Source organism: Lissotriton vulgaris, chromosome 4_1 (genome assembly GCF_964263255.1).
Source record: "Lissotriton vulgaris chromosome 4_1, aLisVul1.2, whole genome shotgun sequence".
Lineage (NCBI taxonomy): Eukaryota > Metazoa > Chordata > Amphibia > Caudata > Salamandridae > Lissotriton > Lissotriton vulgaris.
The window spans coordinates 1,093,814,440-1,093,841,743 of NC_141691.1; the positions used below are offsets into that span (position 1 = coordinate 1,093,814,440).

General features: G+C 44.9%; 1 protein-coding gene across 4 annotated transcripts in view; it reads left to right on the forward strand.

The window, feature by feature from the left end:
- SLC9A3 (solute carrier family 9 member A3) overlaps positions 1 to 27,304 on the forward strand; it is a 1,201,500-nt gene that overhangs the window by 227,165 nt on the left and 947,031 nt on the right. For all 4 annotated transcript variants that reach the window (XM_086965314.1, XM_086965316.1, XM_086965315.1 and 1 more), the window contains one exon: positions 9,294 to 9,454. In XM_086965314.1, coding sequence (XP_086821440.1) covers positions 9,294 to 9,454 — 161 coding nt within the window. The remainder of the gene's footprint in view (positions 1 to 9,293; positions 9,455 to 27,304) is intronic.

The window sequence follows — 27,304 nt, forward strand, 5'->3', positions numbered from 1 at the left end:
TAGAGATATTTTTATTGCTCCACACTGGGTCCAACAGCTTACATATACCTATGGCACTAATATGTGCCGGCCCATGAGCCATCGTCACCACTGGGAGGACATACGCGTTCGGAAGTAACCATCGTCTCTTATCGGTCACATCTGTCCAACATTCATCAGCATCCAATCGCCCCCCACCATCTTTCCATGTCCTCAATTCATCCTCAGTCGCTTTTTCTTGTATATTCTTTACACTCTGTACAGTGTCTGCAAACATGTTAACATCTGGTACCCATCTAGCTGGGCCTGCCACAAACATCCGTGGTAGTTTTGTCCGAGCAGTCTCTTTTGCCGTTTGATCTGCAAAGGCATTGCCTCGTCCCACATCATCCACTATTGTCTTGTGCGCGCTGCATTTTATCACAGCCAGTCGCTTGGGTAACGTCAGTGCTGTTAACAATCGTAATATCAGCGGACCATGCTGTATGCGTTGTCCGTGTGAAGTCAAAAATCCCCGTTCTGCCCACAGTCGCCCATAGTTATGAGCCACGCCAAAGGCGTATTGGCTGTCAGTATAAATGTTCACGTCCAGTCCCTCACTCAGTTCACATGCTCTCAGTAAAGCTATAATTTCTGCAGCCTGGGCCGAATTGTAAGGTATTCTAGAGGTCTCCACTACCGTCTGTAATGTCGTTATCGCATATGCTGCTGTCGATGTACCATCTGCAAGTTTAAAACAAGACCCGTTTACATACAATTCCCCATCCGGATCATCTAAGGGCTTGTCCGTCAGATCCACCCTCCCTTTTGTCTCTTCCTCTGTCCGAAACAAACAGTCATGCATGTCATCGTCCTTTTCAATTGTGGGGATAGGTAACAATGTGGCAGGATTCAGTGTAGCACACCTTTTTATCGTCACATGGGGTGCAAAGAGGGTCATCTCATAGCCGGTAAGACGAGCACTAGTTAAATGCTGCGTCTGTGTTCTGTTTAGCAAAATGTCCACAGCATGCGGTACCATTACTGTGAGGTCTGAACCCAATACGAGCCCTGCCGATTGTCTTATAGAGACCGCAGCAGCCGCCGTGGCTCTCAGACAACTCGGCAGAGCTCTTGCCACATTGTCGAGCATCGCAGAAAAGTAAGTGCAGGGTCTCTGCTTCCCTCCGAAACATTGTGTTAAGACAGACAACGCGCAACCTTCCGCCTCGTGTACATAAAGCACAAAAGGCTTCTGGTAATCAGGTGTCCCCAGAACGGGTGCAGAACATAAAGCAGTTTTTAGTGACTCAAACGCTTCTTGACATGCAGGGGTCCAGGGTAGGGGTTCGCGCACTTCTTTAGTAGTCAGATACAATAGGGGTTTCGTTAGTAATGCATAATTAGGTATCCACTGGCGACAATACGATGTTATGCCCAAGAATGCGCGCACCTCTCGTTGCGTGTTAGGTACCTTCATGTTAGTTATCGCTTTTATGCGCTCTGGCGTCAATCTCCTCCCCACTTTCGAAAGGAGGTGGCCCAGGTAGGTAACCTCCGTTCGACAATATTGGAATTTTGGAAGGGACACCTTATGCCCCCTCTTGGCCGAATGATGCAGTAACTTTATCGTAGCATCCCAACAACCTTCCTCTTCATCCGATGCTATCAGGATATCATCCACGTACTGCAACATAACGTTGCCAGGTGGAAGTTCCAATTCGTCCAATTGTGCCTTCAGTGCTTGACTATATATGCTCGGACTTTCTGTGTAACCTTGGGGAATTCTCTTAAACCTAAAGCTTCGGCCAGCCAATGAGAATCCGAAGAGATAACGGCTCTCTTCATGTACTGGTATACTGAAGAAAGCATTCTTCAAATCCAAAACAGAAAAATACTTAGCCGATGGGGGAATCATTGTCAATATCGTAGTGATGTCCGACACCACCGGATATTGTGGCTCCACTACTTTATTCACATGGCGCAAATCAATCACAAACCTATAGACATCAGGGGTATTATCTGCAGCATCAGGTGACCGTCTTTTAAGGATCGGCAGTATGGGGCTATTACATATGTTCGAATCTGTCTCCTCCACTACTCCTGACTGAATCAAATCTTGTATTATTTGTAACAAGGCTTTCTCTCCCTCCCTTGGTATTCTATACTGTGGCACCCTAGGTAATTTCGCTCCCTCCTTAACCTTTATTGTTACTGGGGCAATATCCATCTTACCCACATCTGTATCATTGGTGGCCCACAAACTGTCGGGTATTCCTTTGAATTCGGGTGGTAGCGGATCATCTTTAGAGAAACATTGCAATGGGCGAGCAACAGTCGGGCCTAGCGTGAGGTACACGCCGTCCGGAGAACAATAAATGGTGGCGTGCAACCTCTTCAATAAATCTAAACGCAGTAAATTCTCTCCACAATTAGATGTCAATAAAAATGGTGAATCAACAGTGAAAGGGCCAATCGTAAGTGTAAGGGGTTTGGAAATGGGGCTAATCACCGGGGTACCTGAAAAACCCACAGAGATATTGTTCTTGCCAGACAGAGCCGCCCCGGGGACCCGAGAATGAGCCACTGAACTTTTCATTGCACCCGTATCCACTAGAAATTTCTGCTGAGACCCCAATAAGTCCGCTTCGACATAGGGTCCCCTCTGATCAACTTCCACAGGCACTGGTCCCTCGCTCTGTCCTACGCTGTCCTAGTTATGGGAGAATCCTGTCAAATCGTCCACAGAGTAGTCATCATTGTAATACTGACCACCGCCCCTTTGTAGCTGTTGCCTGTCCGCACCATTGTCAAAGTAATTTCCTCCTGGCCTTCCGCCCCCATCTGACCGTACATTCTGTCTCCCAGAGTCACCACTACCTCGTCCTCGCCCTGAACCGGCATTCGACTGAAATAGAGGGCAATCCCTCCACCAATGCCCCTCTTGCTTACATTTCGCGCACTGATTCGGTCCCAGTCTCTCTCTACTGTCGCCTCTACCATAGCCGCTGCCTCCTCGTCCTGGAGCAGCACCTCTCCCTTGTCCCCTAGACACCTGCTGTAACAAGACCCTCGTCTTCAAATCCTTAGCCTTCTTTTCCTGTTTGTCCTTACTTTCATTCTCTCTGTGTTCGTAATACTGAGCCATACTAAGAATACCGGAGGGAGAGGACGTTGTCCACGTACTCTCCGACGCTTGCAACCTTGGCGAAATCTCTGGTAATAAGTTTGTTACAAACCTATTAACAAAGAGTCGCAACCCACCATCCTGTGACACATCCTGCCCACTAAAGTCCATAAACGTCTCTTCAAACCTCGTAAAGAAGTCTGAGACTGCCTCATCCTTTTTCTGCTTACAAGCTGTTAACTTGTCCCAGTCTACCTTCTTCGGGGGAATGAGAGAGTGCATGTACTTTATTATTCGCCCCGGTAACGCCAGAATCTCAGCTTTTGGCTTTTCCCCTGGCTTACGTTCCTTGTCCCAATCCTGCAACTCTTGCCACGTACCACCCAATTCCTCCGAATGATCCGTGCCCTTCACCTGCCGCCATACATCGACTGGGACCAGAAGCCCAAAAAACAGTTCAACATCAGCTAAAGTCATTACTGTGGAAGACGCGGCTTCCGTCAGCTCTTTATAATATGCAGTCGGGTTCTTTCTAGAATCTGGCAACTGGGATTTTAAGGCCAGTACCTCACTTCTCTTCCATGGTGTATACACCCATTGCTCCTGGAAATGTGCATCCACCTTATTCCTGGTGACAGCCCTTGTGACCGGATCTACCACTTCGGGTATCTCGGGATGAAAGATGGGGTGCACCTCACGCATTGGATGTATACCTGGAAAATGGGGCACACCTGCAGAGGGCAATTCATTTCTATACTGTAATAAAGCTCGTAGACTGCGCATCACCTCCTTCACCCCAGTATTCGTTCTGTAGGCTCCACTCTGTATATCTCGTAAAGTCGCCGGAGCCACACCTCCATACCCCTGCTCCCATAGCGATATCAGTACATTTGACATGTGCCATAAAGCGTGTTGTTGCATCAAAGGCTCAAAATCTTTCATTGTGGACCAAATGTCTTCGAACAAATAAATGTTGTTCCTAGCCCACTGACATGCCTGACTGGCCACTATACTCTTCTCATCCAAACCAATCGTAGAACGCGTAAGCAACTTCCGTACCTGTGAGAGCAGTCCGCTACCTGCGCCTCGACTCGGCGTTGACATCTCCTGGCTAGGGGTGGTGCTAGCTGAAACAGTAGGGAGTGCCAGAGAAAATGGGGAGGGGGCAGGTAAACTGGCCGAGAGTAAAGAAACGAGGGGCGTCGATGAGGAGGGTGGGGAGGCAGAAATCGCTGCGCCAAGTTGGTGTGGGGCACTTGCCAGTGGACCCGGAACCCCACTAGTGGAGGCGGTAGCTGGTAGAGTGGGATACAGTGACTGTGGGGCATAAGGAGAAGGGGGTCGAGTACTCAAAAGGTCTTCCATCTCATCCTGTTCATCCTCTCGCACTACGTAACTTTTATTTTCTTTCAACCTGCAAAGCCTATCTGCGCGCTCCAAACGTTGCTCATTCTCATTCTTTGTGTGTTCTCTTGCTTTCTGCGCCATTGTCTGTGCGGACTTTTTAAGAGCCGCTTTCTCTTCTCTCAACTTACGTTCCCTGACTTCCTTCTGCCATACTCTTAAAGAATCAAACATGCTTTGACGGCTACGCTTAGCAAACAATTTATCTTGCAAATAGTCCAATTTAGCTGCCTCGAATGAGCCTGTCAAGGGCCATTGTAAATCCACATTGTCAGCGGTATATCGGTGCCATAAAGTGCCAAACAAGATCGGGGGCAATCCATGCTTGATATACATATCAAAGTTTGGAGTGCCCTCAAGAGGTGCAGGTTGACTCTCAGCCAGCCTGGAGTCTGATACACGACAACAGTACCCAAAACATCGTAACTTACTGAAACACGGCATCTCTACTTTGATGTAAAATAAAACACTTCTCCACAAAATTCGTTACCTTGAATCGCTAGCTCGAGCTCGTTCACACACATGCAATATACATTAAGGAACCATACATACACATATACATCCTACACATATAAATCCTTCCAAACACGTGTTACCAATGGGACAAGGCCCGTCGACCAAGTCCTGGGGAACCTGGACCCTACCACAGACCGAACAGTACACTAACTGTTCTGAGGATGGAGAACACATCCGCTCCCCGTGCGGCACTACGGATCACTGCGCACTTTACCACGGGAGACCCAGGACTCACCTCCACTGAACCACCACTCTAGGAGTTCAGGGTAAGTTCCGGAGTCCACCCGTAATGAGCCACGCCTTCACCACAGTACCACCCGGTCGGATTACTACAAACAATATATCCAAATATTCTCCCAACCTCGTCAAGTCTGTCAGAGCGCCTGCTCGCACTCTGAGTTCCCCGGAGCACACTAGCCTCAGGAGCACACCGGCTCCTCAAACCACTGGAGACACCCTAGTCTCCCGGAACACTCCAGTTCCTCAAACAATCACAGGTGGACCACTCACCTTCCGTACGCGGTACTGACCTCTACCGTTCTCCACCTCCGGCTGCCAGGACCAACACGGTCAGCTCCGAGTTCCGCCTTCTGGACCCCGGCATAAGATCCGAACCGGGACCTCTCCCGATCAGCAGGGTGGGGCAGCGCTGCGAGAACCAAGCTCGGCATCAGATGGGTACCCGGGCCCACCGTGCCGACCAGCGGGTCCCCGGTCTTCTGCTACCCACCTACGGGTGAGAAAGATCTTTATCGCGGGGTCCCTATTCGGGCGCCATCTGATAAGCGTGGCTCAAATCCACCCGAGTGACTTACCGCACTCACCTATAGTAACTCTGTAGGAAGTCAGCCGGACAGTGGAGAAGAATAAACAATAGTCTTTTATTTGGCCAAACACACTCATATGAGAGGGCCCTGTCCGACCTCACTCCTAGGAGTGCGAACGAGAGGACTGACTCTCTTCATCACAGCAGTACATTATAATGCAACACAGTACATTAGGGTACGCCCCTTCTGGAAAATTACTGAAACCCAGACAGAGGAACAATGTCCTCATACAGTAGGCATCTGCACCTGCAAGGGATACATCGCTATCTTTACTCAAGGCCGCGGAGCTAGGCTTCAGCGTCTCTGGGGCATGAGAACATTACTGATAAAGAGACTTGTTAGTTTCGGCCACAGTTAGCTGAGAAACGAAAACTGCTGTCTTAGTGAAATTCTCTATTCCTACGGGAGGGAAAGATGAGCGAGTGCGACTCGCAGGCTCAGGGAGATATACAAAATGGAGGCACACGGGCTAAGCTAAGGAACTAATATCATCACACATATAATTGAATAATAATGTCACAAGCAACAGTAATGCGAACACGTGTATATATACGCATTTTATCAGTTAGTCACATGAAGCTAACTCGCAAATGGAAATAGGGATGGGTGAGGCATCGAAAAGTGAATTCTATCACTCTCTCCTTACCTTACCGTCTCCCTGCGTTTTCCCCTAAGTCAACCTGGAAGAAGAACTAACAAATAACACTTTTATTAAAGTGTACATCTTAAGATCCTTATGTAGAATTTGGCGGGCTGAATACTGAGTCAAAAAGTGGTTGATATCTCCTCCACCATATGACAAGTGCCATAGGCTATAATCCACTTTCTCTTTCATCGAACAAGATATCCACAACCATATTTGTGGTAAAGTGTCCATAAGGGCCTGATTTAGGGTTTGCAGGATGGGTTACTTCATCACAAACATGACTGATGTCCTGTCCAGTTTATTATAAGTATTTTAGAACTAGGTCTCACCCCCATACATAGGCCAGCTGTAAAGAGCTTTGGCATAAAAATTGAATTGATGTCGAACTCTCAATGGCCAACTAAATCTCCTCTGTGGTCGGTACCTGCATGGGCCTAATTTGGCAACTTCGAAAACTGATCCCCCTTCTCTCTACCTCCACACTCCAGATGATCATTTCAGCTACCATCATCCCGAGGTTAGACTACGGCAACGACCTATACATTGGTCTCCCCCAGACACTGGCAAACAAATTACAGGTGGTCCTAAATGATGCAGCCAGATTGATCCTTAGACTCCCTAGAAAATCCCATGCCACCCCGCTTCTATGCAAACTGCATTGGCTCCCTATAAGACAAAGAGTAAAATTCAAGAGCCTTTGCATCGCCCACAAAGCAATATACGGCCTAGCTCCCACCTACATAAAAGAACGCCTTGAGGTCTACACCCCGGGACGCTCATTGCGATCCTCCGAGGTGTACCTCTTGTCCTCTCGGTACAAGCTCTCCTCGAAAGGCGGTAGAGCTTTCTCTGTACTTGTCCCCCTGCTCTGGAACAAGTTACCTGAGCAGCTCTGTAAAGAACCTAACCTGCTCCATTTTTGGAAACAACTCAAAACTATCCTGTTTAGGGAAGCATTAAGCACAGCTTAACCCTTTTTTCCATGCCTGACCAGATTACCATTTATGCAGTTACGCCACCCCCCCCCCGAGCGCTAAGAGACCTGACTGTGATTTAGCGCTATATAAATATCAAATAACATAACATAACATATCCTACAGCACTTGTAATAAGGCAAATGGGATATCGGTCACATTTGTGACAGAGTGACCCATCCACCAAACTCTAAATCAGGCTCCAAGCCTTTACCATATTCTGTATTTTGAGCCTTACTTTTGCATTAAGAAAATGATAAAAGTGCTAAAATAAATACCAAAATGCAGTGCCATAGAATTAGGACATTCAGAAAGATGCCATTTTAAGGAGCACACATTTGCTTTGTCCATACCATTCCCACGATGAACCCTGTTTGGATGAAGGTTAATATTATACAGCAGCGGCCCATGCTTTAGGGCAGAGAAATCATGCCCACACCTTTTGGCAAACATAAAAAGTGTCTGTTAGGCTGAGCAAAGGTCAGGCTGACAGACACTCTTTATTTTCTGGTCTAGCAGCCAGGAGTTAGAGGTACACTAAATGCACAGGTTTCTGGCTGCCTGAGCTGAACTTTGCTGAACTGAAGATGTTACAACCCTGTGGGCTGACCTTTTCAACCTTACAAAGAGCCTCCAGGCCCTCCTCCTCGTGACAAGGAGAGGGTCACTGATAGCCTTGGACCTGGTCACTTCAGTTTTAATCCCTGAAGTGCCCAGGGTGGAGGGTCTTTCACTGATGCATCATCACATAGTGGGGGGGGGGTCAGCAGTCTTACTGACCCCATACCACTCTATGATGAGGAAGGATCTGCTGCCTCCCCCTAAGGTCAGCCTATAAGGGGAGGCAGCAGTCCCAAACTTTCTGGAACCACTGAGACTTCCCTCCCCAAGACGCTGCAAGTGTTATGTTTTTTTAATGTTTGGTGCATGCGTTTGTATGTGCATGTATGAATGTATGTGTATTTATGAGTTCATTCGGTGAATGAATGTGTTTGCTTGTGAGTGGTGGGTGTATGAGTGTGCACGCTTGTGAGTGTGCATGTAGTTGCGTGAGTGAGTGTGTGTGTGTGCGCGTGTGGATCCCGCTTGATTTATCGGCCTTTACTGATATTATAATTCAAAACTTCAGTTGGAATCAACAATTCTCCAAAGTTTCTAATGGCATGATTTAAAGTCACTGGGCTCGAGTCACAAAGGAAAGTGAGACGAAAGTCTCACTTTACGATTTTTGTTATTCACAAAGGGCATTTACGAGTAGTAAATGCCCTTTGTGAATACTGAGAGTCATAAAGTTAGACTTTTGTCTCATTTTACCTTTGTGAATCGGGTCCACTGTGTTCTCTATATAACAACCTTTTTAATTCTCCCTGCCAGAAGGTTAATCACCCCATTGCTGGTAATCTCAGCCTCTGTTTGGTTTTAATGTGAGGCCCTGACTGATTGCCACCCATACCTATTGGCTTGAGAGTAGAGCTACTTGGCTCTCTGGATTACGTTTTTAAAAACATGAATACTCACCATCTGTCTCCGCAGTATTTTTAAGTGCACACATTTCCTACTCAATTGGAGTCAGTGAGTAATTTTATTTTTCAGAAAAGAACGTTTTGAACTGACAAATAATGCACAGAAATGCTATAGTCTGTGGTACTCTGATACAGCCTCTGACAGAACTGAGCAGGAAGAAAGAGTTTAGAAGTTTATAAGCAGTGTTACCTAGAAGGATCCGCCATTGACACGGTCTATATATTTGATGTCTGTCTATTTTATTTGTGAAGTCACTCAAAATCAAGTCAAATTTAAAAGAGTGTTTCAAGCACTTCCTTTTTTGCTTTCTTTTTCAGGACCCCTTAACATTGGAATTCTGGACTTTCTCTTGTTCGGAAGCCTGATAGCTGCGGTAGACCCTGTGGCCGTCATTGCCGTGTTTGAAGAAGTCCACGTCAATGATGTTCTGTTTATTATTGTTTTCGGGGAGTCTTTGTTGAATGATGCTGTAACTGTGGTAAGTGGGATGCAAAACTTCACCCGACATTTCACGCAGAAATTGCTACTTGCATAAAGGGTATAATGCCTACTATACTGACTACTATAACAGTTAAACGAACAAATGTTGAACTAAAGAATGTATCGTAATTTCGGAGTGGCCTCAGAGTAAAATTCTGATGCTTAACAACCCCTCTGCCAAATGTGAGTGTATCTAGTTATAAATGTTTAAATAACCCAGGCACGAATCAGATGCTAATGGGACGTATAGCGTTCTACATGGGTTGCAGTTGTTGGGTGGCGTACACTGTACATAGAGAGAAGAATTAGTGAGTGCATGACAATATAATCGAGTCAGTTACACGGTGTGGTGAAGAAGATGAACCAATGAAAATGTTATCCGTAGGAGCAGTGAGGCAGAGTTAAGTGATAATTTTGGCACAACTTCCTCAGATAACGGGTTCTTCAGGATAAGACTATGGAATCATTGACTTGATTATTCAACATTAAGATCACTGCTTGGAGGAATAGAACTTATACCAGCCAAGCACTGGGGGTAGCTGTTTATGGGGCAGAGATATGGGGACACTAAATGACTCAATTGCAAGAGTTGGAGGAAAATCGCTTTTTGAGGTCAATAACGAGTCTCCCAGTAAGTAAACTCTTCCTTAACACCGCTACGATTAGATACTCAGTTGAGACCAATTTCAGATCAAATTTAATTAAGACCTTTATTATTCTGGAGAAGGCTCTGCGCTACCCCAGAGCGGTCGCTTTATTATAGTGGTCTAGTAGAAATCCTCAAGGACTCGTGCTTTGCTCGATTCCCCTGGATTACGCCTTTAAGAGAAAGTTTTAAGGGGATGGGTCTTCTGGATCAGTGGAGTGACCCAGGAGGCTCATGCCCATGTATAAGTGCAAAGGACCTGAAAAATAAATACAGGTCCTACAAGCTGTCTAATCTTGTAGCCTCCAATGTACATGGCACATTATCCTGCTTTTCTTTTACAGCATAAAGATTATTATTTAATCTAACCATTCCTGGATATTGTTGAACCCAGGATGGCAAAAAAATTGTATGTACAATTTACGTTTGGAACATTGCCTTTACTTGCATTCATACCTGGCTGGTCAGGAGCAGATAACCCTAAGGACCAGAGCTGACCTAGCTGTGGGCATGATAATGAATCAGTGCCCCATTTGTTTTTGTCTTGCCCGAGTTATAGTAAACCTAGGTCGAAATGGTTTGTTCCCATTTGTAGGAACCTGGGCACTAGAAACAATGAGATGGCCGTTAGGAATTTACAAACTAACCCCCCCCCCCATGGTTTTCGCAGTTTCAAGATTTTTATTGAGTTCTTACAGCCTGATTCATCAATCATATTTGCGCTCGCAAAGGGCCAGATTCTGAGAATCTGGCCCTTTGCGAGTGCAGTTTTTGCATTTGGGATTCATCATCCCAAATGCAAAATTCGCCATTTAGAAACTCGCAAATTTGCGAGGAATAGCATTTAAGGAATCTCTATTAGAGATTCCTTAAATGCTATTCTTGAAACATTTTAAAATTGCGAATTCTCAATTTTCCGCCGCTATTTACCGTGAGGTCAAACCTCGTGGTAAATAGCGAAAACTTTGAAAAATGCTTTTAAAAGCATTTTTCTAAGTTGCATGTTACACACACACACGTGTCCTTTGGACATGTGTGTGCGCAACACCTGTTGAAATGTGCATTTAAGGGGTGCTACAGGGTGTCCTTTGGACACCCCTGGCACCCTTCAAATCGCTATCTTATTTGCGATTAGCAAATTGCTAATCGCAAATAAGGAATACTCCACATTCATTCCTATGGGTCAAACATTCATTCCTATGGGCCTTTTGACCCATAGGAATGAATGGGGAGTTATTCCTTATTTGCGATTAGCAATTTGCTATTCGCAGACTCGCAAAACGGGTCTTTCATGAATCTGGCCGTTGGTTTTTAGGAATGTGTAATATTCCTGTATAATTAGGGCTACTTTTTAATTGGTGCTGGGAGAATAAATGCTTGATCAATTTTATTATGTTTTTTAACTAGACTTTGCTTGTTTTTAGCTAATGCATGTCTTAATCTTTGACTGTATATTAAGTTATTTATGTATCTCTTTTATGGTATATCGAGGACTGAAATAAAGAGTAACATGATGATGCATAGCACATGGCTACAATGGACAATTGGAGAAATGCAGTATCCATGTACATTTCTAATTATATGTAAGTGATTCACTTTGCATGATTCTCCATAGGCAAGAGTCACGATTGTAAGTCTGATGATACAATGAGATACATCTAACAGTGTATGCTGCATTTTGATAGGACCAACGTTAAAGAAGCTTAAAATACAACCGCCATTGCAGTATTGACCAATTTTACCATACATTGTAACAGTAGTTTCTGGCCCTTTGGGGTAAATTCATCCTTGCCCCATCCCCCAATTTTCCCATTAGCTGTTCAATCACTGCTGAGTCCACTCTCTGCAGTCTAGGTAAGTAAACTGAAATATTCATGAACTGAACTTTAGCAATCAGTGTGGTTGCTTGCAGGACTATATCTTTATTCCTTATTTTCCAATTCTTAGGGAGAAAAAGTGAGGAACGATCACATCTGTGGCTAGAGTGCCTTCAAAGCTGTTCAGTGAAACCTCTGTCGTGTGTCAGCGTGGCTGGCTTTAGCAAAGTGGTGTCAGGTGCAACAATTTATTTTGATGCCTTCAAAAGACCTCCTTCTCTATGGGTTCCCTCACTACCATCCTCCAACAGTGCCCCTCATCTCCCCAGAACCCCTCTCTCACATGCATTTTATTTGTTTTATAGCGCTACTCATACCGGTGTAGGGTGTCAGAGCACTTTACATCACACACACATTATAAAGCAAGTTTCTCCAACAAGTAGATTGTGAGCTACTGGTAGCTCTCCAACTACCTGAGATTAGCTTTCCTGTGTGCAGCTCAGTCTACAAAATTAGAACATTTTCTTTGGTTGAATTAATATAGGTATACTAACATTAGAAAGCGTGTGCTTGATCTGAAAATGTGTATGTTTTCAGAACACATAATTTCCAAAATCTTTAATACTTCTATTTGAATGATAAATCGTGCATCCTTGGGAGATTTATTATTAACAGCTTAGCTGCGTGTAAACATTTCTTCCCAGTGCTGCGCTGTCCATTAGAACTAGTGCTGAATGAACGTTCAATGGTCGTGCGCAGCACTGGGGAGGTAGCGCTGCTGACGACCATTGGCCGTCAGCAGCACTTAAGGGGTTAATATTATTACCATAGTGCCAAGCGACATTGCAGCTGTGTCTGTTATGTATTACCATTGTAGAGGCATTCCAAATTGACTAAGCCTTCCACGGTATAGAGACAAAATATCGACTCCAAAATATCGACTGGACATAATATCGAGTTTTAAATATAGACTGGACAAAATATCGACTGGACATAATATCGACTACAAAAATATCGTTTTTCAGGTAAGTGAAGTAATATCGACTGTATAAAATATAGATAGCAAAAATATCGATTTTTTAATAATATATAATATTTTATAGTGTATTTTTATGTAATAATATGTGTGAATAGTGTGTATTAATGTTATAAAATATTTTATTACATGAATTTTGTTTTTATAATAATTGCGTAATGTAATTCTGTAGCGGGTTGTGGGTTTATAGGGGAATAGGGTGGGAAGTAATTTAATAATAATTAATTAATTAATATATGTTTGTTAATATTTTTAATTAATAATTAATTGATAATTAATTAATATTAATTAGTTAATTAATTAATATAATTTTGAATATATTTTGTATTAGTAAATAATTGTTAATTAATTAATTGTAATTAGTTAATTACATTAATTAGAGTACATTTTTTATATATATAATTTTGTGTTATTTTTAAGTAATTAATTTTGAAAAAATAATATTAATTATTAAAATAATTACACCTAATGTTCTAATATATTTACTTTATTGTTATTGTTAATTAATAATTAATTGGTAATTAAATAATATTGATAAATTTTGGGTAAAGGAGCATTTTTAGGGTTCAGGGTCAGTTTTCAGTTCATGGGTAAAGGGGTATTTTTAGGGTTCAGGGTCAGTTTTCAGTTCATGGGTAAAGGGGTATTTTTAGGGTTCAGGGTCAGTTTTCAGTTTATGGGTAAAGGGGTATTTTTAGGGTTCAGGGTCAGTTTTCAGGTCATGGGTAAAGGGGTATTTTTAGGGTTCAGGGTCAGTTTTCAGTTCATGGGTAAAGGGGTATTTTTAGGGTTCAGGGTCAGTTTTCAGTTTATGGGTAAAGGGGTATTTTTAGGGTTCAGGGTCAGTTTTCAGGTCATGGGTAAAGGGGTATTTTTAGGGTTCAGGGTCAGTTTTCAGTTCATGGGTAAAGGGGTATTTTTAGGGTTCAGGGTCAGTTTTCAGGTCATGGGTAAAGGGGTATTTTTAGGGTTCAGGGTCAGTTTTCAGGTCATGGGTAAAGGGGTATTTTTAGGGTTCAGGGTCAGTTTTCAGGTCATGGGTAAAGGGGTATTTTTAGGGTTCAGGGTCAGTTTTCAGTTCATGGGTAAAGGGGTATTTTTAGGGTTCAGGGTCAGTTTTCAGTTCATGGGTAAAGGGCTATTTTTAGGGTTCAGGGTCAGTTTTCAGTTCATGGGTAAAGGGGTATTTTTAGGGTTCAGGGTCAGTTTTCAGGTCATGGGTAAAGGGGTATTTTTAGGGTTCAGGGTCAGTTTTGGGTTTTTGGGTAAAGGGGTATTTTTAGGGTTCAGGGTCAGTTTTGGGTTTTTGGGTAAAGGGGTATTTTTAGGGTTCAGGTTCAACAAAAAAGATTTAAAAAAATTATTTTTATTATTTTCATTTATTATTTTATTATTATAATTTAATTTAAGTCGTTTTAAGTATATTTTAGTAATTAAAATTTAATATTAATTTAATTTAACACTGTTTTTAATAAAGTCGATATTTTTTACATCTATATTTTTGTTAACGATATTTTGTACTCGATATTTTTGTACTTACCTGTTTGTAGATACAAACTCGATATTTTGACTGTCGATATTTTGTCCACGATATTTTGGCAAGTCGATATTTTGTCAGTCGATATTATTTCAGTGATCCGCCTTCCACTACTTGGCAATCCTGCAGTGAGGTGATCATGACTGGTAATCTTGCAGGAGTGGTCACTTATATAATCTAGTCTGATGTGTACAACACTAATAATATTAGTAGCTCAGAATGATTGTCATTAAACATAAGTAGCTCTTGTGAGTGAAAAAATTGGAGACCCCTGTTATAAAGAGAGAAGGAATCATATATCCTCGAGCCATCTCTCAGACCTCCTCGACCTTTGTAATTCTTACCTCCCTAACTATCCAAATGACCCTCCCGCCCCCATTCTACTATTCCCGTTATCCTGGGGACGAGCAAAATCCCATCCTCCCCCGTCTCCCCTAGACCCGCAACACAACTTACCACTATCCAATCATGCCCTCCCCCGTAAACAACCAGAAACATGCATGCTGGTTAACTGCCGCTTAGCTGTCCAGCATGCGATTGAAATAGCTGAAAACATCCTCAGAGAAGAACTTGACATTGCCTTTGTACAGAAACTTGGCTCAATGTCCACTCTACATCTATCCTTGACTTACTCTCCCCCCCGATTACTCCATACTCAGAAAAGATAGACAAGATAGATTAGGAGGTGGTCTAGCCATCATCTTTAAAAAGGAACTTCAACTCTTGCTTGTTAAGAACTCTGACTCTATTACCTTTGAATACCTCTGTATTTACAACAAGGGGTGGTGAAGGACAGAGTCTCTGAATTAAGCAGAAAGCTCTCACCCAGTCAAGAGATCAGGGCTAGATCCAACACAGTTTTTTAGCTCACTGCACCATCCCAGTTTCAGAACCTGGCTGTATGCAAATTAGTCTGTTCCTGTCCCAGTGCATGATGGGAACAGGGCAAACCAAACTACAAAAGCCAATTCTTACACTGGGAAGAAAACAAGCTCCCGGGGACCGGTTTCTGGCATTACAGCTGTCTTCGGCCCGGTTTGCTTGAATCCTGATGGTGCAATGAGCAAGGGTCTCACATCTGAGAATACCCTTCCACGCTTAGGGTGGACAAAAATATTTACAACAAGGGGTGGTGAAGGACAGAGTCTCTGAATTAAGCAGAAAGCTCTCACCCAGTCAAGAGATCAGGGTTAGATCCAACACCGTTTTTTAGCTCACTGCACCATCCCAGTTTCAGAACCTGGCTGTATGCAAATTAGTCTGTTCCTGTCCCAGTGCATGATGGGAACAGGGCAAACCAAACTACAAAAGCCAATTCTTACACTGGGAAGGAAACAAGCTCCCGGGGACCGGTTTCTGGCATTACAGCCGTCTTCGGCCCGGTTTGCTTGAATCCTGATGGTGCAATGAGCAAGGGTCTCACATCTGAGAATACCCTTCCACGCTTAGGGTGGACAAAAATATTTACAACAAGGGGTGGTGAAGGACAGAGTCTCTGAATTAAGCAGAAAGCTCTCACCCAGTCAAGAGATCAGGGCTAGATCCAACACCGTTTTTTAGCTCACTGCACCATCCCAGTTTCAGAACCTGGCTGTATGCAAATTAGTCTGTTCCTGTCCCAGTGCATGATGGGAACAGGGCAAACCAAACTACAAAAGCCAATTCTTACACTGGGAAGGAAACAAGCTCCCGGGGACCGGTTTCTGGCATTACAGCCGTCTTCGGCCCGGTTTGCTTGAATCCTAATGGTGCAATGAGCAAGGGTCTCACATCTGAGAATACCCTTCCACGCTTAGGGTGGACAAAAATATTTACAACAAGGGGTGGTGAAGGACAGAGTCTCTGAATTAAGCAGAAAGCTCTCACCCAGTCAAGAGATCAGGGCTAGATCCAACACCGTTTTTTAGCTCACTGCACCATCCCAGTTTCAGAACCTGGCTGTATGCAAATTAGTCTGTTCCTGTCCCAGTGCATGATGGGAACAGGGCAAACCAAACTACAAAAGCCAATTCTTACACTGGGAAGGAAACAAGCTCCCGGGGACCGGTTTCTGGCATTACAGCCGTCTTCGGCCCGGTTTGCTTGAATCCTGATGGTGCAATGAGCAAGGGTCTCACATCTGAGAATACCCTTCCACGCTTAGGGTGGACAAAAATATTTACAATAAGGGGTGGTGAAGGACAGAGTCTCTGAATTAAGCAGAAAGCTCTCACCCAGTCAAGAGATCAGGGCTAGATCCAACACCGTTTTTTAGCTCACTGCACCATCCCAGTTTCAGAACCTGGCTGTATGCAAATTAGTCTGTTCCTGTCCCAGTGCATGATGGGAACAGGGCAAACCAAACTACAAAAGCCAATTCTTACACTGGGAAGGAAACAAGCTCCCGGGGACCGGTTTCTGGCATTACAGCCGTCTTCGGCCCGGTTTGCTTGAATCCTGATGGTGCAATGAGCAAGGGTCTCACATCTGAGAATACCCTTCCACGCTTAGGGTGGACAAAAATATTTACAACAAGGGGTGGTGAAGGACAGAGTCTCTGAATTAAGCAGAAAGCTCTCACCCAGTCAAGAGATCAGGGCTAGATCCAACACCGTTTTTTAGCTCACTGCACCATCCCAGTTTCAGAACCTGGCTGTATGCAAATTAGTCTGTTCCTGTCCCAGTGCATGATGGGAACAGGGCAAACCAAACTACAAAAGCCAATTCTTACACTGGGAAGGAAACAAGGTCCCCGGTAGCTTGTCTCCTTTCTGGTGAAGAATTGGCTTGGTAGTTTGGTCTGCCCTGTTCCCATGATGCACTGGGCCAGGGACAGACTAATTTGCATATAGCCAGGTTCTGAGCTGGGATGGGGCAGTGAGATAAATAACGGTGATGGATCAAGCCCTGATCTTTGGACTGGGTAAGAGTGGTCTGCTTAATTCAGACACTCTGTTCATCCCCACCCCCTTTTCTGTATCAATTTTGGCCACTATAGGTGTGGCAGGGTATACTCAGACATGAGTCCCTTTCTCACTGCTCCATCAGGATTCAAGCAAGCCGGGCCGAAGAGGCTGAAATGCCAGAAACCGGTCCCCGGTAGCTTGTCTCCTTTCTGGTGAAGAATTGGCTTGGTAGTTTGGTCTGCCCTGTTCCCATGATGCACTGGGCCAGGGACAGACTAATTTGCATATAGTCAGGTTCTGAGCTGGGATGGGGCAGTGAGATAAATAACGGTGATGGATCAACCCCTGATCTTTGGACTGGGTAAGAGTGGTCTGCTTAATTCAGACACTCTGTTCATCACCACCCCCTTTTCTGTATCAATTTTGGCCACTATAGGTGTGGCAGGGTATACTCAGACATGAGTCCCTTTCTCACTGCTCCATCAGGATTCAAGCAAGCCGGGCCGAAGAGGCTGAAATGCCAGAAACCGGTCCCCGGTAGCTTGTCTCCTTTCTGGTGAAGAATTGGCTTGGTAGTTTGGTCTGCCCTGTTCCCATGATGCACTGGGCCAGGGACAGACTAATTTGCATATAGCCAGGTTCTGAGCTGGGATGGGGCAGTGAGATAAATAACGGTGATGGATCAAGCCCTGATCTTTGGACTGGGTAAGAGTGGTCTGCTTAATTCAGACACTCTGTTCATCACCACCCCCTTTTCTGTATCAATTTTGGCCACTATAGGTGTGGCAGGGTATACTCAGACATGAGTCCCTTTCTCACTGCTCCATCAGGATTCAAGGAAGCCGGGCCGAAGAGGCTGAAATGCCAGAAACCGGTCCCCGGTAGCTTGTCTCCTTTCTGGTGAAGAATTGGCTTGGTAGTTTGGTCTGCCCTGTTCCCATGATGCACTGGGCCAGGGACAGACTAATTTGCATATAGCCAGGTTCTGAGCTGGGATGGGGCAGTGAGATAAATAACGGTGATGGATCAAGCCCTGATCTTTGGACTGGGTAAGAGTGGTCTGCTTAATTCAGACACTCTGTTCATCACCACCCCCTTTTCTGTATCAATTTTGGCCACTATAGGTGTGGCAGGGTATACTCAGACATGAGTCCCTTTCTCACTGCTCTATCAGGATTCAAGCAAGCCGGGCCGAAGAGGCTGAAATGCCAGAAACCGGTCCCCGGTAGCTTGTCTCCTTTCTGGTGAAGAATTGGCTTGGTAGTTTGGTCTGCCCTGTTCCCATGATGCACTGGGCCAGGGACAGACTAATTTGCATATAGCCAGGTTCTGAGCTGGGATGGGGCAGTGAGATAAATAACGGTGATGGATCAAGCCCTGATCTTTGGACTGGGTAAGAGTGGTCTGCTTAATTCAGACACTCTGTTCATCACCACCCCCTTTTCTGTATCAATTTTGGCCACTATAGGTGTGGCAGGGTATACTCAGACATGAGTCCCTTTCTCACTGCTCCATCAGGATTCAAGCAAGCCGGGCCGAAGAGGCTGAAATGCCAGAAACCGGTCCCCGGTAGCTTGTCTCCTTTCTGGTGAAGAATTGGCTTGGTAGTTTGGTCTGCCCTGTTCCCATGATGCACTGGGCCAGGGACAGACTAATTTGCATATAGCCAGGTTCTGAGCTGGGATGGGGCAGTGAGATAAATAACGGTGATGGATCAAGCCCTGATCTTTGGACTGGGTAAGAGTGGTCTGCTTAATTCAGACACTCTGTTCATCACCACCCCCTTTTCTGTATCAATTTTGGCCACTATAGGTGTGGCAGGGTATACTCAGACATGAGTCCCTTTCTCACTGCTCCATCAGGATTCAAGCAAGCCGGGCCGAAGAGGCTGAAATGCCAGAAACCGGTCCCCGGTAGCTTGTCTCCTTTCTGGTGAAGAATTGGCTTGGTAGTTTGGTCTGCCCTGTTCCCATGATGCACTGGGCCAGGGACAGACTAATTTGCATATAGCCAGGTTCTGAGCTGGGATGGGGCAGTGAGATAAATAACGGTGATGGATCAACCCCTGATCTTTGGACTGGGTAAGAGTGGTCTGCTTAATTCAGACACTCTGTTCATCACCACCCCCTTTTCTGTATCAATTTTGGCCTCTATAGGTGTGGCAGGGTATACTCAGACATGAGTCCCTTTCTCACTGCTCCATCAGGATTCAAGCAAGCCGGGCCGAAGAGGCTGAAATGCCAGAAACCGGTCCCCGGTAGCTTGTCTCCTTTCTGGTGAAGAATTGGCTTGGTAGTTTGGTCTGCCCTGTTCCCATGATGCACTGGGCCAGGGACAGACTAATTTGCATATAGCCAGGTTCTGAGCTGGGATGGGGCAGTGAGATAAATAACAGTGATGGATCAACCCCTGATCTTTGGACTGGGTAAGAGTGGTCTGCTTAATTCAGACACTCTGTTCATCACCACCCCCTTTTCTGTATCAATTTTGGCCACTATAGGTGTGGCAGGGTATACTCAGACATGAGTCCCTTTCTCACTGCTCCATCAGGATTCAAGCAAGCCGGGCCGAAGAGGCTGAAATGCCAGAAACCGGTCCCCGGTAGCTTGTCTCCTTTCTGGTGAAGAATTGGCTTGGTAGTTTGGTCTGCCCTGTTCCCATGATGCACTGGGCCAGGGACAGACTAATTTGCATATAGCCAGGTTCTGAGCTGGGATGGGGCAGTGAGATAAATAACGGTGATGGATCAAGCCCTGATCTTTGGACTGGGTAAGAGTGGTCTGCTTAATTCAGACACTCTGTTCATCACCACCCCCTTTTCTGTATCAATTTTGGCCACTATAGGTGTGGCAGGGTATACTCAGACATGAGTCCCTTTCTCACTGCTCCATCAGGATTCAAGCAAGCCGGGCCGAAGAGGCTGAAATGCCAGAAACCGGTCCCCGGTAGCTTGTCTCCTTTCTGGTGAAGAATTGGCTTGGTAGTTTGGTCTGCCCTGTTCCCATGATGCACTGGGCCAGGGACAGACTAATTTGCATATAGCCAGGTTCTGAGCTGGGATGGGGCAGTGAGATAAATAACGGTGATGGATCAAGCCCTGATCTTTGGACTGGGTAAGAGTGGTCTGCTTAATTCAGACACTCTGTTCATCACCACCCCCTTTTCTGTATCAATTTTGGCCACTATAGGTGTGGCAGGGTATACTCAGACATGAGTCCCTTTCTCACTGCTCCATCAGGATTCAAGCAAGCCGGGCCGAAGAGGCTGAAATGCCAGAAACCGGTCCCCGGTAGCTTGTCTCCTTTCTGGTGAAGAATTGGCTTGGTAGTTTGGTCTGCCCTGTTCCCATGATGCACTGGGCCAGGGACAGACTAATTTGCATATAGCCAGGTTCTGAGCTGGGATGGGGCAGTGAGATAAATAACGGTGATGGATCAAGCCCTGATCTTTGGACTGGGTAAGAGTGGTCTGCTTAATTCAGACACTCTGTTCATCACCACCCCCTTTTCTGTATCAATTTTGGCCACTATAGGTGTGGCAGGGTATACTCAGACATGAGTCCCTTTCTCACTGCTCCATCAGGATTCAAGCAAGCCGGGCCGAAGAGGCTGAAATGCCAGAAACCGGTCCCCGGTAGCTTGTCTCCTTTCTGGTGAAGAATTGGCTTGGTAGTTTGGTCTGCCCTGTTCCCATGATGCACTGGGTCAGGGACAGACTAATTTGCATATAGCCAGGTTCTGAGCTGGGATGGGGCAGTGAGATAAATAACGGTGATGGATCAAGCCCTGATCTTTGGACTGGGTAAGAGTGGTCTGCTTAATTCAGACACTCTGTTCATCACCACCCCCTTTTCTGTATCAATTTTGGCCACTATAGGTGTGGCAGGGTATACTCAGACATGAGTCCCTTTCTCACTGCTCCATCAGGATTTAAGCAAGCCGGGCCGAAGAGGCTGAAATGCCAGAAACCGGTCCCCGGTAGCTTGTCTCCTTTCTGGTGAAGAATTGGCTTGGTAGTTTGGTCTGCCCTGTTCCCATGATGCACTGGGCCAGGGACAGACTAATTTGCATATAGCCAGGTTCTGAGCTGGGATGGGGCAGTGAGATAAATAACAGTGATGGATCAAGCCCTGATCTTTGGACTGGGTAAGAGTGGTCTGCTTAATTCAGACACTCTGTTCATCACCACCCCCTTTTCTGTTTGAATACCTCTGAGCAGAACTTAAAATTCAGGCTCCCCACCTATTCGCCTACATAATATCTACCATCCTCCTGGTGAATCCCTTCCCTTCGCAGAGGAACTTTCCGACCTCCTCACCTAATCCTCACTTTCCAATACTTAAAATCTCTTCCTTGGAGACTTCAACCTCCACTGGAATGGTATCAAAAACCTGCAGTTAATCTCCTCACTAATCTTCTGGAGATTAGAGACCGTAAACACATCTGTCACTCTCCAACTCACACCAAAGGGGCCACTCTTGATGTCATCATCACTAATAATGATTTAGCCTCCCTTTCTAACATCATCCCCATTGATTGGTCTGACCATCACCTCATCCTCTTTATGATCATCACTACGGTCCGCCCTCTCCACACCAATAGCATCAAACACATGAAATTGACCAGAAACCTTCATCTCATCCCCCCCGGCGAACTGAAAACTAAACTTAAAGCCCAATTTCTGCTCACTCCCCCCTCCCAAAATGCTAATGCCCTCACCAAACACTATAATAAATCAGTTTCCGAGGCCTAAGACCTATTGGTCCCTCCCAAACTAAAACCCCCAAAAAATTTACCTTCCAAATCCTGGTTCAACTCTGATGTCAACAGCGAAAGATGCTCTCTTAGACAGTCTGAAAGAACCTGGAGGCAACGCCCGTCCCCCTCCCATCTAGCCCTCCTCCGATCTGCAAGGTCCAACTTTAAAAAACACATCCTCAATGAAAAGGCCTCCTTCTTCCACGCACAACTTGATAGGGCCAAAAATAGACCTAGAGAATTGTTCTGCATCGTCAAAAACCAAACATCCTCTGCCCCCCAAAAGTTGACGGCCTCAATTTAGAAATGCGAAGAAATTGCTAATTTCTTCTTTGATAAAATCCCCAAAATAGGTCAATCCTTCCTCTTAAATCCCCTCTCTCCCAACCCACTATTTTCCTATGACATTTCTCCTGAATCTCCATCCCCATCAAATCCTCCCCCGGTCCCTTCCTATCTCTCTTCCGTTACCTTCCCACTTGAATCCAACCCTTTTTTCCCCCAGCAAAAAAACAATGCCTCCCGGCATAATTTTCACCCTGTTACCAAACATGAAGTCTATAACATCATCACTAAGCTAAAACCATCCTCTCACACCAAAGACACTCTGCCCTCTAACCTAGTCCAAGACCTAAAACATATCATTGCCCCATACTGGACCACCATTATAAACTCCTCCCTGGCCACGGGGTGTGTTCCCGCCTCCCTCCAACTGGGTCAAATCACACCCATTCCCAAAAATCCCAATGCAGATCCCAATGACCCAAATACCCTCCGACCTATCTCTAACCACCCTCTTCTCTCCAAAGCCCTTGAAAAATGCACCCTGCTCCAACTGGATAATCACATCAACACTTTCGACCTCTTTGACTCACTGCAATCTGGCTTCAGAAAAGGATGCAGCACAGGATCTGCCATGCTCAATATAGTTGATGACATACATCACTCACTCGACAATGGCGAGTCGTGCCTACTCATTCTCCTCGACCTTTCCACTGCTTTTGATACAGTTAACCAAACTGCCTTACTTAACACTCTTAAAGTCCGCTTTGGCCTCAATGGCCTTGTCCTCAACTGGTTCACCTCCTTTCTCTAACACAGAACCCAACAAACCAAAATCGATAACTGCCTTTCCAACCCTACTCCAATCTCCCTCGGTGTCCCCCAGGAATCCATTCTCTTGCCTGATCTCTTTAACCTCTTCATGGAACCCCTTACCCTCATTCTCAAACAAGCAGGAATCAATTACCACCTCTATGCCGCCGACACTCAACTTTACTATCACATTAAATCCCACTCTGATGTCCTCCACCTCAATGACACCCTGACCAAGATCCAATCATGGTTCCACCACAATCATCTCAAACTCAACCCTAAAAAAAACAAAATCATTCTCTTCTCCCCTAAAAACAACCCACTCCCCATACAAGACTGGATATCCAACCTTAATGCTCTCAACTGCTCTCTCACTACTTCCAACTCAGTTAAATTTCTAGGCATCAACAATGATAATAGCCTTGCCCTTACTTCCAACGTAAAAACCTCAGCCAAAAGAGCACTCTTCACCCTCCGTCATCTCAAGAAAATCAAACCCTTTATCCCAGCTGACAACTTCAAATCTGTTGTCCAATCGCTGGTCCTGTTGAGAATCGACTATGGTAACGCTATCCACGCTGGAAGTCCACCTTGCACCACTCAAATCTGTGCTCAACCTAGTTGCTTATCTCTGACTTCAAATGTTTCGACCACATCTCTCCACCCCTAAAACCCTCAAATGGCTACCCATCGAAGGCAGATCACCTATAAGATTGCATGTATCACGCACAAAGCCCTTCACCAAAACACCCCACGTTACCTCTCAAACAAACTCCACAATGCGGGCTGCGCCCGACCGACGAGGAGCACCAACGCCCTCATTATTATCTCCCCTCTGTTAAAGAAGAAATGCACACAAGCTCGTTCCTTCTCCGGAAATGCTCCTTCCATCTGGAACTCCCTGCCTAAATACCTACACTGTAACCCTTCCTACTTCAACTTCAATAAAGACCTTAAACTGTACTTCCTCAACACATACCCACCTATTACACTGAACTCCCACTCTGCGCCCCCATCAGGCTTTCCTCTATTGCCCTCCAATTCTCTCTCCTCCCCATTCTCCCTCCTAACTCCCCTCCCTCACGCTACTCTATCCCCTCCCCCTTAACTCCCATCCCTGCCTCTATCCTTACATATAATATCTAGCCTTACGCACAGCCTCCCACTGCTCTCCTGTTCTCCTAACTCCTACTCTCTATGTCCCCCTCCTTTTTCTTTTCTTTTTCTCTTTCACCCACCCTCCCTAGCCTAATTACTCACTGCCATCTTTAGCTTAATATGGTACTTTTGTAAATAGCACTCGTATTTATCTGCTTTCTTTGGTATAATGGTTCTTATTGAAATTTTTTGATCAAATGTTTTTAGTACTGTACCTTGGCACACTCCTGTAAAGCGCTCTGATGCCCCTGGGTGTAGCCGGCGCTATATAAAACCTTTTAAATAAATAAAATACATGTATATGACAATGAGGCTTACAAGGTGTAAGAATCACATGGGTTCCATACTAATAGGCAGCACACTTTAAGAGTGTTTGGTCTTTAAAGCACATACTCGTTTTAAATGTTACACAATGGTTGGAGTTGGCTTTACTAATAATAATGTATTTATTTGCAAACAAACCCTTTTTAGCAACATTAGGATAATGAAAGACTGAGGAAAAAACATCCGGGGGCCGATTCACAGAATGAATCTGTGACAAAATCCTAAACTTACTACTTCTGGTATTCAAAGAAGGCACTTACGATTTTTGGTCTTCACAGAAATCACTTATGTCTCGTAACTTTACGTCCAGGTTCTGGCTTGAATTTCCACACCCACACTTGTGCCGGAATTTCCACACTCGGGCCGGAATCTGTGCTTCCAGGGTGGAATACCCACATTCTGGTGTTAATTGACTTCATCTGATGCATTGTGGGGGTTGTTAGGCCCTCAAACAGGTGATTAGCATTGAGGAAAATGCTCAACCGGGCAGCATGCGGGTATTCTGACCCAGAAGCGGAGATTCCGGAACAAGTGCAGGATTTCTTCTCCGGGTGCGAAAATTCCACTCTGGGTGTGGATATTCCAGCCTGCGTACGGACGCAAAGTTAGGAGTCGTAAGTAATTTCAGTGAAAATACAAAATCTTAAATGTCTTCTGTGAATACCAGAAGTAGTACGTTAGGGATTTTGTCTCAGATTAGTTCTGTGAATCGGTCCGACGTTCTAACCTAGACAGTGCAATTTGCATGCAGCACTTTGATGACACTTCATAGGTCACTGTGCTATATTAAGATTGTAACAAAATTATCTCTGTGACAAAAGCAGTAACCTGCTGAGCTATCCACATAAAATATAGAGCCAGAAATATGACCATTCCTTTTTGTGAATCGCAAATAGCTACATTTTGTGACTCGAAATTTACAATTAGCAAAATGGAATGTACAAGAGTGTTTCAGACATTGTTTACGATTCCTGATGGCGTCGCTAAAGACCTCCCTCATTAATAATAATCAGGTAGGTCACAATTTGCAACCCCTTATGACTCTCACACATTACAAGGATGGTGTCCTGCTGAGGACAACAGACCACCATGTCTGCATTTGCTTTTTAAATAAAGCAACTTTTTAAACAAATGCAGCCTGGTTTTTTTTTTTTTCTTTTTTTAAGGGCTGGCCTGCTCTTACAAAATATTTTCACAGACATTCACAAAGGGAAAGGTATCCCATGGGACCCCTTTCCAGTTTATGACTGGCTTACCACCTACTTGAAGTAGGTGGTAATTGCCATTGTTTTGCCACCGCATCTGCGGTCGCAAAACAATCATACATACCTGTGCGGCTTGCTATTAGGAAGGGACCCCCTTGGCACGCCTCTTTCTAATACAGAGTCGCATACCCTATTTTGCGAGTCGGTAATAGGTTACGACTCAAAACATTGGGTGTGTACATACCACAACCCTTTTTAGCGCTCACAAATGGGCCGATTTCCCATTTGAAACCACTAACAAGCATTGGCATTGCCAATAGGTCTCGCTTTTGGGAACTTATAAGTGCTTAGCCATGCAACAGTTAATGTTGTTGCACTAAGGATATTGTGCTGCATAACTAAATACTTATAAGGTCCCGAAGCTAGACCTATTGGCTATGCCAATGCTTGTTGATATGATGTCACTCTGAAATCTGCTGAATTGTATCTTTCAATTAAGTCTTGTTTAATTTGAAATATATATATTCTGTTTCCTTTTATTTTTGCATTTCACAAGCCTACTGCACCCCTTTACATTTGTGGTAAGATAATGACTTTACAACTTTCACGAACAAATCATAAATAACCCATATTTTCCAACGTGTTATGTAAGAAAGTCACCATTTTACTAAAGAAATGGAGGTGAGTTTTATGCGCGTGCAAGCTTTACAATACATCAAAGTTAAAACCGTGGCACAACTCTGGCAGCAGAAAGAAAGCGCGCCCAGCCCATATTGCTCTGGAATGTCTGACAAAATATCGAAAGACAAAAAATCGACATACAAAAACATCGGAGCAATAATATCGATGTCAACAATATTGACATCCTGTTTTGGCCGGTGTTGGTCGAGGCAAGATGGTGGCGGCCGCAGCGGCTGTGTGAGGTGCCTGTTCCTCTGCTCCCGGTCGAGAAAGAGAGAAAGCTTGCGATGTTCACCTAGATGCCTGGGATCTTTTCTTTCCTTTGCTGCCGGCGCTTGGGAAATGTAGCGAAAATCGGAATATACGAAGGATACGGAGTGGCGGTTCCACCGCTTCCAGCATGCTGAGCTTTCAGTGTAATGCCATGGTGGTATAACAATCCATGGTTGCACCGCTACTGTTTCTCGGTTTTCCCCGAGTACCAGTGTGGCGATTCCCTCCCCTATCTCCGGGAATATACTTATCAAAGAACAACTTATTAGAGCGCTCTGAAAACCTGGGACTAATTGATGTCATTGTGAATATGAATTTGAATGTAATTAGCCCTTTGACCTCATCTTACAGTTTGGGAAGAGCCTGTGTTGTCAGTCAGTCAGTCAGTCAGTCAAATTGGCTTTATATCGATTTGCAAAATATCTTAAAAAGCA